The sequence below is a fragment of the Hyperoodon ampullatus genome (assembly GCF_949752795.1).
Source record: "Hyperoodon ampullatus genome assembly, chromosome: 19".
Taxonomy (NCBI): Eukaryota; Metazoa; Chordata; class Mammalia; order Artiodactyla; family Ziphiidae; genus Hyperoodon; species Hyperoodon ampullatus.
In genome coordinates this window covers 53,677,503-53,694,407 of record NC_136932.1, presented here as the reverse complement: position 1 = coordinate 53,694,407, position 16,905 = coordinate 53,677,503, and the positions used below count along the sequence as shown (strand labels likewise).

The 16,905-nt window shown below is 32.5% G+C and overlaps 1 protein-coding gene across 1 annotated transcript in view; it reads left to right on the top strand.

The window, feature by feature from the left end:
- The window catches only part of BRIP1 (BRCA1 interacting DNA helicase 1), a gene marked incomplete at both ends in the record, with an annotated part of 186,619 nt that extends 176,185 nt beyond the window's left edge, over positions 1 to 10,434 (top strand). Inside the window, 5 exon segments of the mRNA XM_079726063.1 lie at positions 5,507 to 5,589; positions 7,845 to 8,097; positions 8,099 to 8,172; positions 9,619 to 10,355; positions 10,357 to 10,434. Coding sequence (XP_079582189.1) covers positions 5,507 to 5,589; positions 7,845 to 8,097; positions 8,099 to 8,172; positions 9,619 to 10,355; positions 10,357 to 10,434 — 1,225 coding nt within the window.
- Between the last annotated feature and the right edge of the window lie 6,471 nt (positions 10,435 to 16,905).

The window sequence follows — 16,905 nt, the reverse complement described above, 5'->3', positions numbered from 1 at the left end:
TAAGGGTAATTTCATAGGTAATATAAAAAACAATATAACTATATTTTAATAACTTTTTCTCCTGTTTGATTTTTGAAAACTGCATAAAGCAATAAACTTAAGTCTGTGGTAATAGACATTGTCTTGGCGGTCCCAAAGATGACGTTTAGGTTCAGTTATTCACCAGGAGCAGTGATAGACTCAGCACATAGCTGTATGCACACCTAGGATTTATTACAGTGAAAGGATACAAAGCAAAAACAGCAAAGGGAATAGGCACATGGGCAAACTCCAGGGGAAGCCAGGTACAGTCTTCCAAAGGTCCTCTCTCAGTGGAGTCACACAGGGCACACTTAGTTTCCCAGCAATGAATTGTGGTAACGTGTGAAATAGCCAATCGGGAGAGCTTGTTAGAGACTCAGCACCCGGTTTTTTTATTTGGGCTGGTCGTATAGGCAGCCTCTGCCTAACATTTCCCCAAAGTCTAGACTCTCAGAAGCAAAGCAGGTGTTCAGCATTAATCATATTTTTCCACAGACATTGTAGACACAGTGAGAGTTTCTTCTTAGTTAGTGATTGGAACCCTCCCTGAAATCTAAACACCAACCAAGGACTACCTTATATGCAGGCCTTTGTAGGGATAAGCAACTTGGCCTGCTGTGTTAACTCTTTTCTGCACAGGTGTACAATGTTTAAAGATATATTAAAGTAATAGCACAAGGGTTGGGGGGAAGAAACAGAGTTATACAGGAGCAGTGTTTTTGTATACTACTGAAATTAAGTTGCTATCAATCCAAAATAGATTTTTATAAATTAAGGTGTTTATTATAATCCTCAAAGCAACCATTAATAAAATAACTCAAATATCTATTGTACACAGAAGAAGGCAGTAATGAAGGAATAGTGGAAGAACAATAACAAAAAAGACATAGAAAACAAATAGTAAAGTGGATATTTGCAAAATAGCTAAGTAAATTCTACCTTATCAGTAATTACATTAAGTGTAAATGGACTAAGCTCTTCAATCAAAAGAAAAAGATTGGCAAAATGAATTTTTTTAAAAAGAACATTACCCAACTTTATGCTGCCTGAAGGATAAATGCTTTGGTTAAAAAACACAACTAGATCAAGTGTAAATAGTTAGAAAAAGACATACCATGCAAGCAGTAAACAAAAGACAACTGATTTGGTTATACTAATACCAGACAAAATAAACTTTAAGACAAAAATTGTTACTAGAAATTTTCTAATAAAATTTTCACTCCATTAATTCAACAATTATATTTGGAGACTTTAATACCCCACTTTCAATAATGGATAGAACAGTTAGAAAGAAAATCAACAGAAAAGGAAAGTCTTGAACAACACTAAACCAACAATTACAAACCTAACATATTTATCACACTCTACCCTACAATAACAGAATGCACATTCTTCTCCAGTGTATATGACACATACTTCAGGATAGACCATATGTTAGGCTACAAAATAAGTCTCAATACATTTTAAATGGTTAAAGTCATAGAAAGTATCTTTTCTGATCACAGTGGAATGATAGTATAAATCAGTAACAGACAGAAAATTTAAAAACTTATAAATACGTGGAAATTAAACAACATACTCCTAACCAGTGGATCAAAGAAGAAATCAAAAGGGAAATTAGAAAATACCTTGTGATAAATGAATATGATAACACAATGTACCAAAATTTTGAGGGTAGAGTAAAAGCAGTGCTCAAAGAGAAATTTATTTTTATAAATGCCTATATTAAAAAAAAAAAAGATCTGAAATCAGTACTCTAACCTTCTACCTTAAGGAATTAGGGAAAGAAGGGCAAATCAAACCCAAGGCAAGCAGATCAAAGGAATAGTAGAGATTAGAATGGAAATAAAGGAAATAGAAAATAAAGTAGAAAAAGTCAGGGTAACAAAAGTTGGTTCTTTGAAAAGATCAAGAAAATTGACAACATTTAACTAGACTGACCAAGAAAAAATCCAGAAAGGACTCAAATTACTAAAATTAGGAATGAAAGAGGGATTGTTACTGTCAAACTTACAGAAATATGAAGCATTATAAGAGAATACTTGAACAATTGTATGACAACAAAATAGATAATTTAGATAAGTTGGACAAATTCAGGACTTCCCTGGTGGCACAGTTGTTAAGACTCCTCCTGCCAATGCAGGGGACACACATTAGAGCCCTGGCCTGGGAAGATCCCACATGCTGTGGAGCAACTAAGCCTGTGTGCCACAACTACTGAGCCTGTGCTCTAGAGCCCGCAGTTCACAACTACTGAGCCTACATGCCACAACTAATGAAGCCTGTGTGCCGAGAGCCCATGCTCAGCAACAAGAGAAGCCACCAGCCCCTGCTTGCCACAACTAGAGAAAGCCCATGTGTAGCAACGAAGACCCAATGCAGCCAAAAATAAAAAGATAATAAATAATTTTTTTTTAAAAAAAGGGACAAATTCATAGAAAGACACAGCTATGGAAACTGGCACTCAAGCAGTAGAATGTCTGAATAGATCTATAACAAGTGAAGAGATGCAAGAATTAGTAATACGAAAATTTCACACAAAGAAAAGCCCAGGAAAGAATGACTTCACTGATGAATTCTAGCAAACATTTAAAGAGAATCCTTTACAAACGCTTATGAAAAATAGAACAGGAAACATGTACCAATTTATTCTATGAGGCCAGTGTTGCCTGATACCAAAAGTAATCAAAGACATCACAAGAAAGCTACAGAGCAGTATCTCTTAGGGTTATAGATGCAAAAATCCTCAACAGAAAAGTAGAAAACTGAATCCAGCAACTTACTAAAATGATTGTACACAGTGACCAAGTGGAATTTATCTCAGGACTGCAAGATGGTTCAACACCCTGCCAGTTTATTGGTTCAACTAAAATCAGTGTAACACCATATTAAAGTACAAAAACCACAAGATCATCTCAAGATGAGAAAAAGCAATTGACAGTATAACACTCAACAAAGTAGGAATAGCAGGTACTTCCTAAACCTTAAAGGGCATCTATGCATCCAATAGTTAACATCATACTGAATGGTGAAAGTCATCATTTTTCTCTTAAGTTTGAGAATAAAATAAGGATGGCTGCTCTCACCACTTCTATTCATTATTGTATTGGAGGTTCTAGTCAGGGCAGTTAGGCAAGAAAAAGAAATAAAAGATATCCAGATTGGAAAAGAAGTAAAATTATCTTTAAATTTGCAAATGACATGATATTCTACATAGAAATCCTAAGGAATCCATAAAAAATAACTATTTAGAGCTAAAACAAGTTCAGCAAAGTTATAGGATGCATATTCACTATACAAATATCAGTTGCATTTTTATACACTAGCAATGAACAATCCAAAAATGAAATCAAGTTAATTCCATTTACAGTAGCATCAAAAAGAGCAAGATACTTAGAAATAACTTTAATGAAAGTACCCTGAAAGCTTCAAAATATTGTTGAAAGAAATTTCTAAATAAATAGGAGAATTCCATGATGATGGATTGGAAAACATTATTATTAAGATAACATTCTCCCCCAAATTGATCTACAGATTTAATATAATCCCAACCAGAATTCCAACTGGATTGGGTGCAGAAATTGAGAAGCTGATCCTAAAATTCATATGGAAATTGAAAGAGACCCAGAATAGCCACAAAAAAATTGAAAAAGAAGAACAAAACTGGAGAACTGACAATTCTCAATTTTAAACTTACTGTGAAACTACAGTAATCAAGACTGTATTGTATTGATGTAATACAGACATGTAGAACAAGGTGTAAAATTGAGGGTCCAGAAGCAAACCCATGCATTTACAGTGAATGGATTTTTGACAAAAGTGTCAAGACAATTTAATGAGGAAAGAATAGTCTTTTTCACAGATAATTCTTGGATAATTGGATATCCACCTGGAAAGGAATGAAGTTAGACCCCTACCTCACACCATATACAAAAGTTAACTCAAAATGGATCAAAACCTAGCAAGGTACAAATTTTCTTGACCTTGGATTAGGCAATGGTTTCTAAAGTATTTGCAAATCATGTATCTGATAAGGGTCTTATATCCAGAATATATAAAGAACTCTTACAGTTCAACAATAAAAATATAAATAATGCAATTTTAATTTGGGCCAATAATTTAAATAGACATTTCTCCAAAAAAGGATACACATGTGGCCATTGTGCACATGAAAAAATGCAGAACATCATTAGTCATTAGGGAAATGCAACTCAAAACCAGAGTGAAATACCACTTCATACCTCCTGGTACATCTATTGAAAAAGATGGACAATAACAAGTGTTGGTGAAGCTATGGAGAAATTGGAAATCTCATACATGGCTAATGGAAATGTAAAGTTACATGACTGCTTTGGAAAAAAAAACTGTAGCAGTTCCTCTAAAAGTTAAACATAGAGTTACCGTACAACCTAGCAATTCTATTCCTAAGTATATACCCAAGAGAATTTTTTTAATGTATCCATATAAAAACTTGTTTATAGTAGCATTATTCATAATAGTCAAAAGGTGGAAACAACCCAAATGCCCATTAACTTATGAATGGATAAACAAATTATGATATATTCATAGAATGGAATATTATTCAGCCAGAAGAAGGAACAAAGTACTGATGCACGATACAAGTAACCTTGAAAACATCATGCTAAGTGAAAGAAGCCAGACACAAAATGACATATATGATTCTAGTTATATGAAGTGTCCAAAATAGGTGTATCTATACAGACAGAAAATAGATTGTGGTTGCAAGGGGTTAGGGGGAATAATCTGGGTAATTGGGAGCAACTAATGGGCACGGGGTTTCTTTTTGGTGAGGTAAAAATGTTCTGTAATAGACAGTGGTATAGGTTGCAGAACCTTGTAAATGTAACCACTGAATTTAAAAAAACATTTTTTTATACAGTAGGTCCTTATTAGTCATCAGTTTTATACACATCAGTGTATACATGTCAATCCCAATCGCCCAATTCATCACACCACCACCACCACCCCCTGCCACTTTCCCCTCTTGGTGTCCATACGTTTATTCTCTACATCTGTGTCTCAATTTTCTGCCCTGCAAACTGAAAAACCACTAAATTTAAAAAATTTTAATAATGTTTAAAATTTTTTAAATTAGCAAATTGAACCCAACAATCTATAAAAAGAATAATGCACATGACCATGGTGGTTATTCTAAGGATGAAAGAAAGGCAAGCTCAGTATTTGAAATTTTGCCAGTATAATCCACCATATTAATAGTCTAAAAAGAACAACTATATGATTATATCAATTGGTGCAAAAAAATTTTTAATACACCTGCTTTGGTACATTGTACTGAGTAGTTTCTAAAAACTTTACTCATAATAATGACTTTGATTAAAGGACATGTCATTGATTTTGATACCTGACACATCATTGATTTTTCTCAACCTTCTGTCTGTCCCACTAGAAATGTGGCTTTATTTTCACTGTTATATTTATTTCATTTTCTCCCTATTTTTTATAGGTGTATTCGACACAAAAATGATTGGGGAGCTCTTATTCTAGTGGATGATCGCTTCAGGAGTAACCCAAGTCGATACATATCTGGTAAGATTCTCAGCTGGGCTTAGAGTAAGAATTAGTAACAATCTTTGGTATTTAATGACTTCTATTTTTAAAGCAAAGAATTGGATAGAGAATTTGAATTACTAGATCAAACATGGAAAAATTCACATTGACTGGAAATCTAGCCTTTTAATGCTTCTGTGTTTACAAAAAATATTTATAGAGGAGAATCTGGTTACTGATGTAGTATTAATCAATCAAGATCCTTCAATTTCACCAGAATGTGGGGTTTGATTCAGTAACGTAGCGATAATTTATTTACCATTGTCAGGGAAAAAACTGTTCCACAGAAATGAGTTTTCCAAGAAATATTAAGTTTTTACATTTAAGCACACAAGCAGTCCTTTGGTACTTAGGATTCTTTTTATTCTTTCATTCTGAATTATTTGAGTTTTATTGTTGTATGTGTGTGTGTTTGTTTGTTTGTTTAGAAATGCTTCAGTTGTTATAGAGTTTATATTAGTCAGAGCTAGTATTTTCTAAAAAGAAAAAAAAGCACCACTGCGTGCTGCAAGATCAAGTACATGGTCATTTTTCCCCACTCAGATGAACAAATACTGTGTGCCTATAGTTTTCATCCGAATTAATACCAGGAATCCACCTGTTATTAAAGAACTGTTGGAAGTACTTGCATTTTTATTGTTATCTTTAGAGCTAAAAAGTTCATACCATACTATAATGAAAAGATGCTACTTTTTAAATTTGTTTCAGATTAGCTGTCTATGGGTATGGACTCTACTTTTTATATTTCAGAGCCTAATTATTATATTTGGTTCAATATTAAAACATATCCACCTGGATTGAAGCAGGAAATGCTGCTTTATTAGTCTTTTCTTCTCTTTCTCTGTAAAGCAAGCCAAGGCCAAGATATAACCAAAAACAAATGTTAAGTGCTTAAGTTTAGTCAGCAGGTGGAGCTCAGATTCTTTCAAGTTTTCAAAAGCAAACTGACATTTTACACTGAAAAGGCTTTCTTTGATCACAAAAAGTTCAAAATGAAAGCAACTATATAACGCTAAAATTTTTCAATTTGGGAAATTTTCATATTCTTATTTGGTATAATTATTTTCCCCAAGCAAAGAAAAATAAAGAACTTTAAAGAAATGCTGTTTAAGTTTTTTTTTTTCTTATTTTAAAATCTAGAACTGAAATTTTTACCCTGTAGTTCAGATTTGTTGAGAGATTTTTTTGAATTAAGTATTTTTCATTATTTTCTGTAAGGTTTTTATTTTTTCTGAGACTCATAAACTTTGAAATCTTATCTAGGCAATACAGCACAGCAACATACAAAATCCATTTGATGACTAATTTTTGTTTAAATTCAACTCCCATAAGAATAATTGATAGAAAACTCCATTAAACAAAAAAACTAAAGGAATGTATTTGAAATGAAAGTATAATAGTTCAAGTTGCTTGAAGCCCTGTCTTACCTTCCTCTCAACTTAAAATACCATAGTGACTTTTTAAATTACTCCAAAAGATGATGGTTTTAGTAACATCAGCAGAGAATATTTATTTTCTAAAGTCCAAATATCTGAATTTCATTCTGAAATGAGTCATACTCCGAAACACCTTATACTGTTAATATGGTTTATTTTTATGCAGTTTTCACATGTCACAGGGTCAAATCTTGTCCCTTACAACTTGATTATTTATATATTAAAAAATAATTGTATAATAAATATTCAGATAGGACATGATTTGCCCATAAAACAGTGTTATTCCTTTTACTCCCAGAATAGTTTGATATATTTGGAATTGGAAGGAGAAGGGAAACAAACAAAAAAACCTATGAGACTGTAATCTTGAATTTATTTTTGCTAACGGAGTCAAATTTAAAAGTTGGAATAAAAGATTGTGTTGTTTAGAACTTGTATTTTCTCTGCAATTAAAAGGTAGGTAATTTTTTGTGGGGAATTATGATAAAATTAAATTTGCCTTATTCCCCAGTTATTCTAAATTGACAAATAATACATTTTCCCACCTCCATTCTACTCCCACTGCCTCTTCCCTCCATTCAGTTGGCAATCACTGCATGTAAAGAGAAATGCTGCTGATACAAGAGCATATTGTACATATGAAGGTAAAAAGGCAGGAAAAATGTTGAGAACAACCCTGTATCCTCTAAATTCAAAGTAGATTACCTCACCAGAAAAGTTATCTAATTTTTTTTCTTAATACATAATATCTTCACTGAATAACCAAAGTTTCTTTGCTGGGTTTACTTTTTGCCTTAGGACTTTCTAAGTGGGTTCGGCAGCTGATTCAGCACCATTCAACCTTTGAGAGTGCACTGGAGTCCTTGGCTGAATTTTCCAAAAAGCACCTAAAGGTCATTGATGTATACAAAGAAGACAGAAAATCTATACAGGACAATGAGTCTATGCTTGCAGTGGCTTGTTTGAAGGATAATACCTCAACTTATTTATTAGAAGCAGCAAGCCATCTCTCACCAGAATATCCTAGGGAAGGTAAAGTAAAAATGTGTCTAAGAGCTACAGTGTCCTAAAATGATAGATAAAAGTCCATCTTTACCAAGAGGCATCATCTCCAGAAAGGAGAAAAGTATGAAAAGTTCTTGCCATTTACATTTGGTAGAGAAGTCTTTCATTGTGTTTAGTGAAGTGATATTTGTTATGCTACAGATTAATGTCCTTAAATATGTTGGTTATTGTAATATAAGGTGTTATCATAAAATAATATGATGTATCAGAATGGGAACAAATTTTTGAGGAGATCTACACATATTTTCTGGTTTTCCATTTAGAAGCTTTGCCACTAACTAACTTTGTGACCCCCACTCCCGAGCAAGTCACTTAACTTTTTGAGTCTTAATAGAAAGGATATCTGCCTACCTATCCCTCCAGGTTGGGTTGTAAAGATCTAATAAGATGATAAATATCGCAACATTGTAAAGCACTATGCAAATGGTAATGTTTTTCTAAAGGTGATATTAAAAATTGACCTAATTTATAGATAATTGTCTTACATGAATTTCTTATTTTAGAGAAATGAGAGTCATTTATTCTAAATGATAAAAAAATAATATTTTAAAATATCAGAATATATTGGATTATAATTTAGAAAATTAAAATATAGTTTAAAATATATTAGAATATAATACATCAGGGATTAGAAAACTATGGCCTGTGGACCAAATTCGGCCTGCTGTTTTTGTAAGTAAAGTTTAATGGAATACAGTCACACCCAATCATTTATATATTGTACACAACAGTAGAGTTGAGTAGTTGTATGTATTGCACCAGAACAGCATAATTGAGTAGTTGCAACAGGTACAATGTGATCCACAAAGCCTAAAATATTTACTGTCTGGCCTATTGTAGAAAAAGTTTGCCAAACTGTTTTGTATCATTGGATATCATTTTAATTGTTTTAATTAATATATAATAGTAGTTTAATATATCACTTTTTAAATATTTATTTTATAGTATATGCTTCTATCCTAACTAAATGTCATAGTGAATTCTAGGCCATTATACTGATAATCAGGAAAGCTAGGTTCTAGTCCAGGTCTGATTACCAACCAATTCTATAACTTTAAGCAAATAACTTAGTCTTTGTGGTTGTCAGTTTCCTTAAGGAAATTAGTCTAGGTCAGTTGTTCTCAATCACTGGTTAGTGGATTTTTAAGGAATTTTTACAGCCTGTTCCCTCCTTTACTCATCCCTCTTCCTCTTCCTTTTTACCCTTTCTTTTCTTGTTCACTTCTGAGGTCCCTGGTGTGGAATTTGATAGTTTACCAGACAGCATTATAACTTGGGCTGGGAACCACTGGAGACCTAAGATTCCTTTCAAAGTTAACATGTTGTGCTTTAAGATGGATTGCTTAGAATGCTTCCATTCTAAGATGGAAGTCCTGCTACTACTTGTTATAGGCTCTCAATTATGTATCCTATACAGTTATTTCAGTATTTCTAACAAAAATTGTTTTAATATAACAAATATTACATTAGGAGCAGAAAGTTAACACTCATATCTTTGTATTTGTAGATGATCCATTATTATTGGAAGAGTCTGCCCAGGCAGTAGGAGCAGAAAAAATTGTGATTTCCAGATCCACAAGCCCAACCTTCAACAAACAAACAAACAGAGTTAGCTGGTCTGGCAGTAATTTTCTAGAACAGTATCTTACTGGTAAAATTCTGACTGGAACACCTAAGTTTAGGTCATCAGAGGACTGTGCCTCTAATTCTTCCACTTTCAAAACAGAAAAGGGACGTGAAGCAGTTTTGCCACTCACTGATAAATATGAGTCCTCCTCTCTGACAGTAAACACGTCAGTTGGACCATGCCCTCAGTCAGAAACCATTGTTCCATCAATAAAGATTAATGCTACTCTCCTGAATCCAGAAGATCCAGACATTCAGTTGTCTCTAGTAAGTGAAGAAGCTGAACTTTCTACTTCAAATACAGCTTTTGAAACAGAAGCAGAGGATGAATCTATCTATTTTACACCCGAACTTTATGATCCCATAGATACAAATGAAGAAAAGAATGAACTAGTTGGAACTGATAGAGACAACAGATTGGCTAATAATTCAAATTGCATTTTAGCTGAAGATCTTTTTGAAATTAAAACTATGAAAGGAATGGATTCAGTCAGAGAAATGAAAGCTGAGGATTGCACAGGCACAGAGTTGAATAGACTCATGCATATTAAAGAAAGTAAAGTTGATGACATTGGTAGTAATGTAAAAGCGACTCATATAAATGAATTGGAACTGGGAAAAAACTCATGAAGCGGATATAAAGAACTTTAAACAGTCTCCTTCCAAAAATAAAGATGTGTTCCCTGGTGTTAGGTAATAATACTTAACTGTCAAGGTATAAAACCATGCCGTCATGCTTTTATTAAACTCTATTGTAAATGATAATTTGTACATTGGATAAGTGACATAGCTTTTTTTTTTAATTTGAGATATATAATTCACTTTAATCCAAAGTCTATATTATGTTCAGAAATATAAGTTTTATTATTCTCAAGTTTTGATAAATTGATTCATAAAAAATATTTTCCTCCAAGTCTTCCTTAACTAAATGCAATATTAAATTAATCAATCTGGAAGATATGTAGTTTCCTAAGGCACTTTAAATTTCACATATTTGTATTTTGTAGTCCTCTTCATCCATTTGTTTTCATACTGATGCGTAAAAATTAATAGCAATCTAATCCAGTCACCCCTCAGTCTTGTTTCACTGTAGATTTTACCTCAGATCAGTCTGAGGTTTTTTTTTTTAGAAATCAGTTTTCTTGAAAAGTATATTCCTGTATTAAACTGCCTACTTAAAAGTAAGAATTAAGGAAGAAAACTACATGCATTTTTAATTGAAATTGTTTTACATTTTTCGTTTGTTAAGCCAAAACCAAGCATGTTTTAAACAAATTTATGTAAAATTATAAAATGACAAATGAAGGACTCCAAATTTTCAATTCTAATTGTTTAGCTTCATCACCATTGTGGAAAAAAGTGACATGTTCTAGCATAAGGGCTTCAGTTATGCAACTAAGGTAGAAAACTTCAAATATAAATTTAATAAGTAAAGCTAAACATGTAACTGTAGGTGAAAAATGTTCCCTTATAGCTCAGTAAGCTTTTCTGTAAATTTTGACTCTTTGTTTTTGTGAATGAAGCTACAATTCTGATCAAAAATGGTTATAAAAGTAGCTCTTCTCTGACATCATTCCAAAAATACATTCACCAATCTTTTCCAAGAAACATCTGTTACTCAATAGACATTTAGCCTTCTTGGAGTGATTTGAATTGAAATTTTATGAGCTGTTCAAGTTGTTGATGGGGTTTATTATTTTCAAGTCAAAATTCTCAGCAGTCAGGTATCTTTTATATTCATTTGGAACAATGATTTATTATATATGCATATGTTTACTTTCATTTTGATGACATTTATATTGAATACAGCTTAATTGTTTCTATAGCATTGGATGTTACAACTCTAAGCATAGTTCAAAGAAATTTAAATTGATAATTTACCAGTTAAAGAATTTATCTGCAGATTGGGATATATTCAGTCCCACCTAGTATTAGATCTTTTTCTTAGGTGATCAGTAAAAAGCACTGGATTAGAAGGTAATTTTTAAATTGTTTTGAAAGGGTGAAATCATTTGTCCTCTTTGGAATAGTTCTTAATCCACACATAAAGGGTGGTGTGGTAGTAGAAAAAATACCAGGTGGAAGACAAGAGACTTGGGCTCTATTCTTGGCTCTGCCACTAATTCGCTAAGTCATGTTGGCAATCACTATGCCTTTTGGGGAATTAGTTTCATCTGTGAAGTGTGTAGTTTAGTACTATAAAATTATGCAAATCCCTTTCAGCTTTAAAAATCCATAATTTAAAGGAATATATGTTGATATTTTATTCTGAATCAATTTTCATTTGCTTTGGTTGCAAAATGCTTAAAGCAAACCATTTGTATAAAAGGTAACATGAATAATTATATGAATATTTACATAATAACTTGGGAAGCAAGTATTTATTTTACCAGTGCTGCAATTAAAATATTTTTGAATCCTTAAAATTGCCCTTAGAAGATTTGGTAAACTGCCTGAGAAAAATCAAACACATTATTTTTGAGTCATATCTTAGTGTTATTATCCAGCTTGATCTCAAATACCATCCCTTTCCCTAGATATAATTTATTCTTTCCAAAATCTAATTCTCTCCAAGGCTAAAAATTTCCATTACTGAGAATGTACATAGAGATGTGGCACAAGCTTTTAGTAATTCCAAGAGGTGTTTCAAAAATTTTGTACAATGATATCATGGTTGAATCAGGTATATAGTCTCCTCAGATCACAGCCTTGACCAGGATGGTATTGCAAGAAGTAAAGTCTAGCCTTTATAAAGAGTGTGAGGTAAAACATTTTCATTAGTGATAAAATACTTTTTAAAGAGGTGTTTTAGAAAGTTTAAGTTAAAACATGTAAAAGCATTTAAAAGAGTATCTGGCACATGGCAAGCCCTTAGTTATTACTTGGTAAATCAATCATGTATCTGGAGTACACTCTTGCTTTATACGAAGACTTCCCTAATGATGATAGATAGATAGATAGACAGGTAGACAGACAGATAGGAGATAAGCTGACAATAAAGGATCGTATAGTAGGAAGGGTATTTGTCTCGTTTATTTTTTAAGGCTGAGATATATAAGATAGAAATTGTTTATCAAGTAATTTGCCTTACCCATTCCATGCATATGAAATAATCATCTAACACTGAATTTATTTAAGGGCTGAAAATACATAGAACATACAGGCCACGAATCAGGAAAACTACCAGCTGGAGAAAGGGCTTGGTTCATGGAAGAAAGGTACATTGTGAAGAGTAGATGCTTCATGACTTGACTTTTAAAGTTTACATGAATCATTTAAAACCTTTAATAATTGTGTTGGAAATTAATGACAACTCTTTGTGCTACTACTATACATTTAATTATTACATGGTTTTTAATTTTGTATTGTTTCTAAGTTCACATGCTTCTCCATATTATTTTTCTGCAATATGACCTTCTTATGCTATGTTCCTATAGTAAAACACATTCAAAATATTTAATTCTTTGAAATTGCTTATAAAACTTCATGAAATCAAAACGCCTATTGTAAAATCACTTGAAAGACTGGTTCTTGTAGTTATTTAATCTCTGATGGCATTATTTTGGTATTTGCTTACTACACAATTATTCTTGCTCATGATCTTTTTAGCCTCAGATTTATCAGTAAGCTGTACAAGATTTTACTTTAACTGTAACGAATTTGTGGTAGAGTCTTGTCTATTTTTATAGACAAATGCAGTCAATTTTTTGTAAATAGAAAGGCAGTATTAAAACAACTTTTTTTTCTGAACTTTTTCATAATAAAAAATAAATTTAATACCACATTAATCAGTGAATGTCTAAGGAAGCTAAAACTTTAATATAAAGTATCTGTGCAGGGATTAAACATAAAGACATCACTTCGGGAAATGGAAATTTAAATAGATGACCTAGGCTTATGATTCTCTAGCCTGAAACAATTTTCATGTCTACCAAAAAAAAAGCATTTTGTTTCTTAAGGTTTCATTTGATAGACCATTAGCTGCCTGGCTTCCTGTACTCTACAATGGGGCCTTGTTATAATATCCATGTGATCTGAGCCAGTGGATCACCTTATTGGTGAAACCATCTTATAATGAAGTGCTTTCAGTAACTGAACTCCTGGACAAGATCCAAAACAACCCATCTTATACCAAATTCTACTCTATAATAAACAAGTTTCAATGTATTACAAGAAAAAAATTGTATTCCCAGAAATTAACCTTTGAAAATCTAATGGTAAATTCTGATTAAAAGGAATATTTGTTAACAAGGCACAGTGAGGTACATATTTTAGTATGCTTTATAGTTTGTATTTTTGGTCTTTTGTGATTTTGATTCTCTTGTGCTTTTACCCAAAATTTCACCATTTCACATTATTTTACATCTGTATTTACAAAGCTTAATTTAAAAGATTTCCTTTGTCTCCTTTCTGTTACAAAGTACTAATTGTACAGGTGGCATGTCATGTATGTAAACTAAGTTAGATGCCATTGTCTTTTATGTATGATTCATATATAGTGAAAAGATTTAGAGATATTAAATACTGATTGTTGTTAGTTTGGATCAAGTATTGTCTTGGTATTTTTTCCCTTTTTTTCAAACCAGTGTTATGGTATTCATATTTAAATGTTAACCATCCTTTCAGACATTGATCTCTTTTATTGTATCTGTTGTAAAAGGACCCAAGTATTCCACCTTGCCAGTCAGGATTTTATTGCTTGTGGTTACCTAAAGCAGAAGGCAGTAGGAAATATAAAAAATTACTCTGTGCCATCCTTAGTATGGACCAACATAAATTACAGTAAGGTAGATTGATGTATTAATACTTCCATATTTCAGTCTTTAAAGTTGATTGGCAATATACATGGGCTTTGTTACCGTTAGACATGGAGACATGTTCTGATACCACCTGCTGACTTACTTTGGGCAAGTTACTTCTCTGAACTTCTGTTTTTTAACCTTAAAATAATAAATAATAATTTCATAAGAAATAAACATTATGAGTATCAGATGCAATAGAGTGCATAAAAGCTTTTTTTTTTTTTAACATCAGACAAGGAGAAAGATAACAGAATTGGGGGTCAAAAGTATGAGTTTGAGTTTTGGCCCTGCTATTTACTGAGTGGCCTTGGTCATATTATTTTAACTCATTGAGCCTCAGCTTTATTTTCTGGGGGTGAAAAAAGTGAGCAGTATCTACCTAAGAAAAGTATTGTGATGATTAAATGAGATGATATGCAGTATGTGAAAGTACTTTATAAATGTTGAACCACTGTCCAAATGGTAGTTGTTAGGAAACTGCAACAATAATCTCGTACAATTGTTATCTCAGTATCCTTCAAAAGGACTGATAAACCTGTTAGAATTGGGCCAAGCGCTGAAAGGCACTTGGAGCTTTATTAAAAATTCTGTGTAGTTAAATATTGTGAAAATGTATTTTCCATTTTTTACATTTCATTTTTATATTTTAAAATGTGTGCACATTACAAACAAAAATGTCATCAGCAGAACACTGAAATCTGTAATTTGCACTGAGAACATTCTATGTACGATTCATAGGGCAGGGATTTTTGTTGGGGGTGAGGGCAGTCTGTGTTGTTTACTGCTGTACTCTCAACATTATATTTACTGACTAAATTAATTGATACATTCTATTAATAATGTATTTCTATCAGGACTTTATATATGGATACTTGGCTCTCATAAATGCCTATTTCATTTGACTAATTTCAAGACTAGTGACACTTCTCTTTCCAAATTTGTTATTCTTACCCTAACAGCATTAAATCCCTTACATTTTCTCTAATCCTTCAGCTGTGGGCCAGAGATTGTCTTTTCTCTTTCTTTTTTTCCAAAGGGTGTGGCTTTACCAATTTTAACTTACAAAGAATGTTGGATTTTTGTACATTCTCTTTGAGATGTTCATAAACAGTACTATTCTGACACATTGGATTCTAAAATAGGAATTGAATTTCATGTTAACTAATTGATTAGCCAAAAATGACAGCTATTTTGTAAACCTTTTAAGCCCATTATGACCCTGGGACAAAGTTAATTTTTCCTGCCTTTGTCCCAGTGTAGTATTTGTTGTTTGGTATTGCAATTAATTGTTGAGAAGTCTGTCTCTCTGGCCCACTGTGACCCCTAAGAATCCAGACACTTTTCATATTACCTGGCACTTAATCATTCATCTACTTTTTCATCTGATGTATTTTCAGAGCCTACTTTGTATTAAGAGCACTGCTATACTCTAGGGATAGCAAAGATGAGTATGACGAGGATGTATCTACTAGGAATTCACAGCCTAATTCACATGTAAGTAAACATTTATAGTACAGTGTGATAGGAGCTGTAATACAGGCAAGGCAGTGTTTGTTGAGTATATGCATACTGTTATGCACAATTAAGATTATAGAGGATCTGTAAGTTAACAGCATAATCTGTTTAACACAGGAAAATTCTTAACAGATTTTTTTTTAATTTTAGTGGAAAAATGCTCACAATTTTAAAATATATTCTTGAGGAATTTCAGGATATGCTACGTTTCCTGAAGTGTCCATCTTCAGATCTCTTAACCTCTCTATTCTGGATTATTGAGTGTTAACTTACCCAAACGGAACAAAACAAGAACATAACAAGTACATCTGTAGTGCCTTAGAGTATAGCAGGTAGTATAGTGTATCATAGAGCTTTGACAACCGTTAGTTCATTTGGTTCTCAAAATAGCCTGCCAAAGTCAGCAACACAGGTGGTATTATCCTCATTCTTATAAATGAGGAAAATAAAACATTGTAATGAGACCACAATCAAGGTCATGGTTGACGTATTTTTGTGCTTTGTATTGATTTTATTAGTCCACCTTTGTTTTCCAGAATCTCTCTATGAAAGGTATAGTCTTGGAATTCTGAAAGCAAACCTCACGATCCTACTTTTTATCCTAAGGGGCATTTTCCAGAATAATTTTACATTTTAATAATATTAAATGAAGGTACATTAACATCCATTAAGGAGTATTAGCTTTTTGAGGGTAGAAACCATCCTGGAGCATAGTATACTGCTTGACACATAGTAGGTGCTTAGTAAATATTTTTCGACGAAAAAAAGGAATCTCCTTAAAACAACTCAAAAAGCTTAACATTACCTTGGGTAACATAGCTAACTAGTGACATTCGAGTCAGAACTAGTAC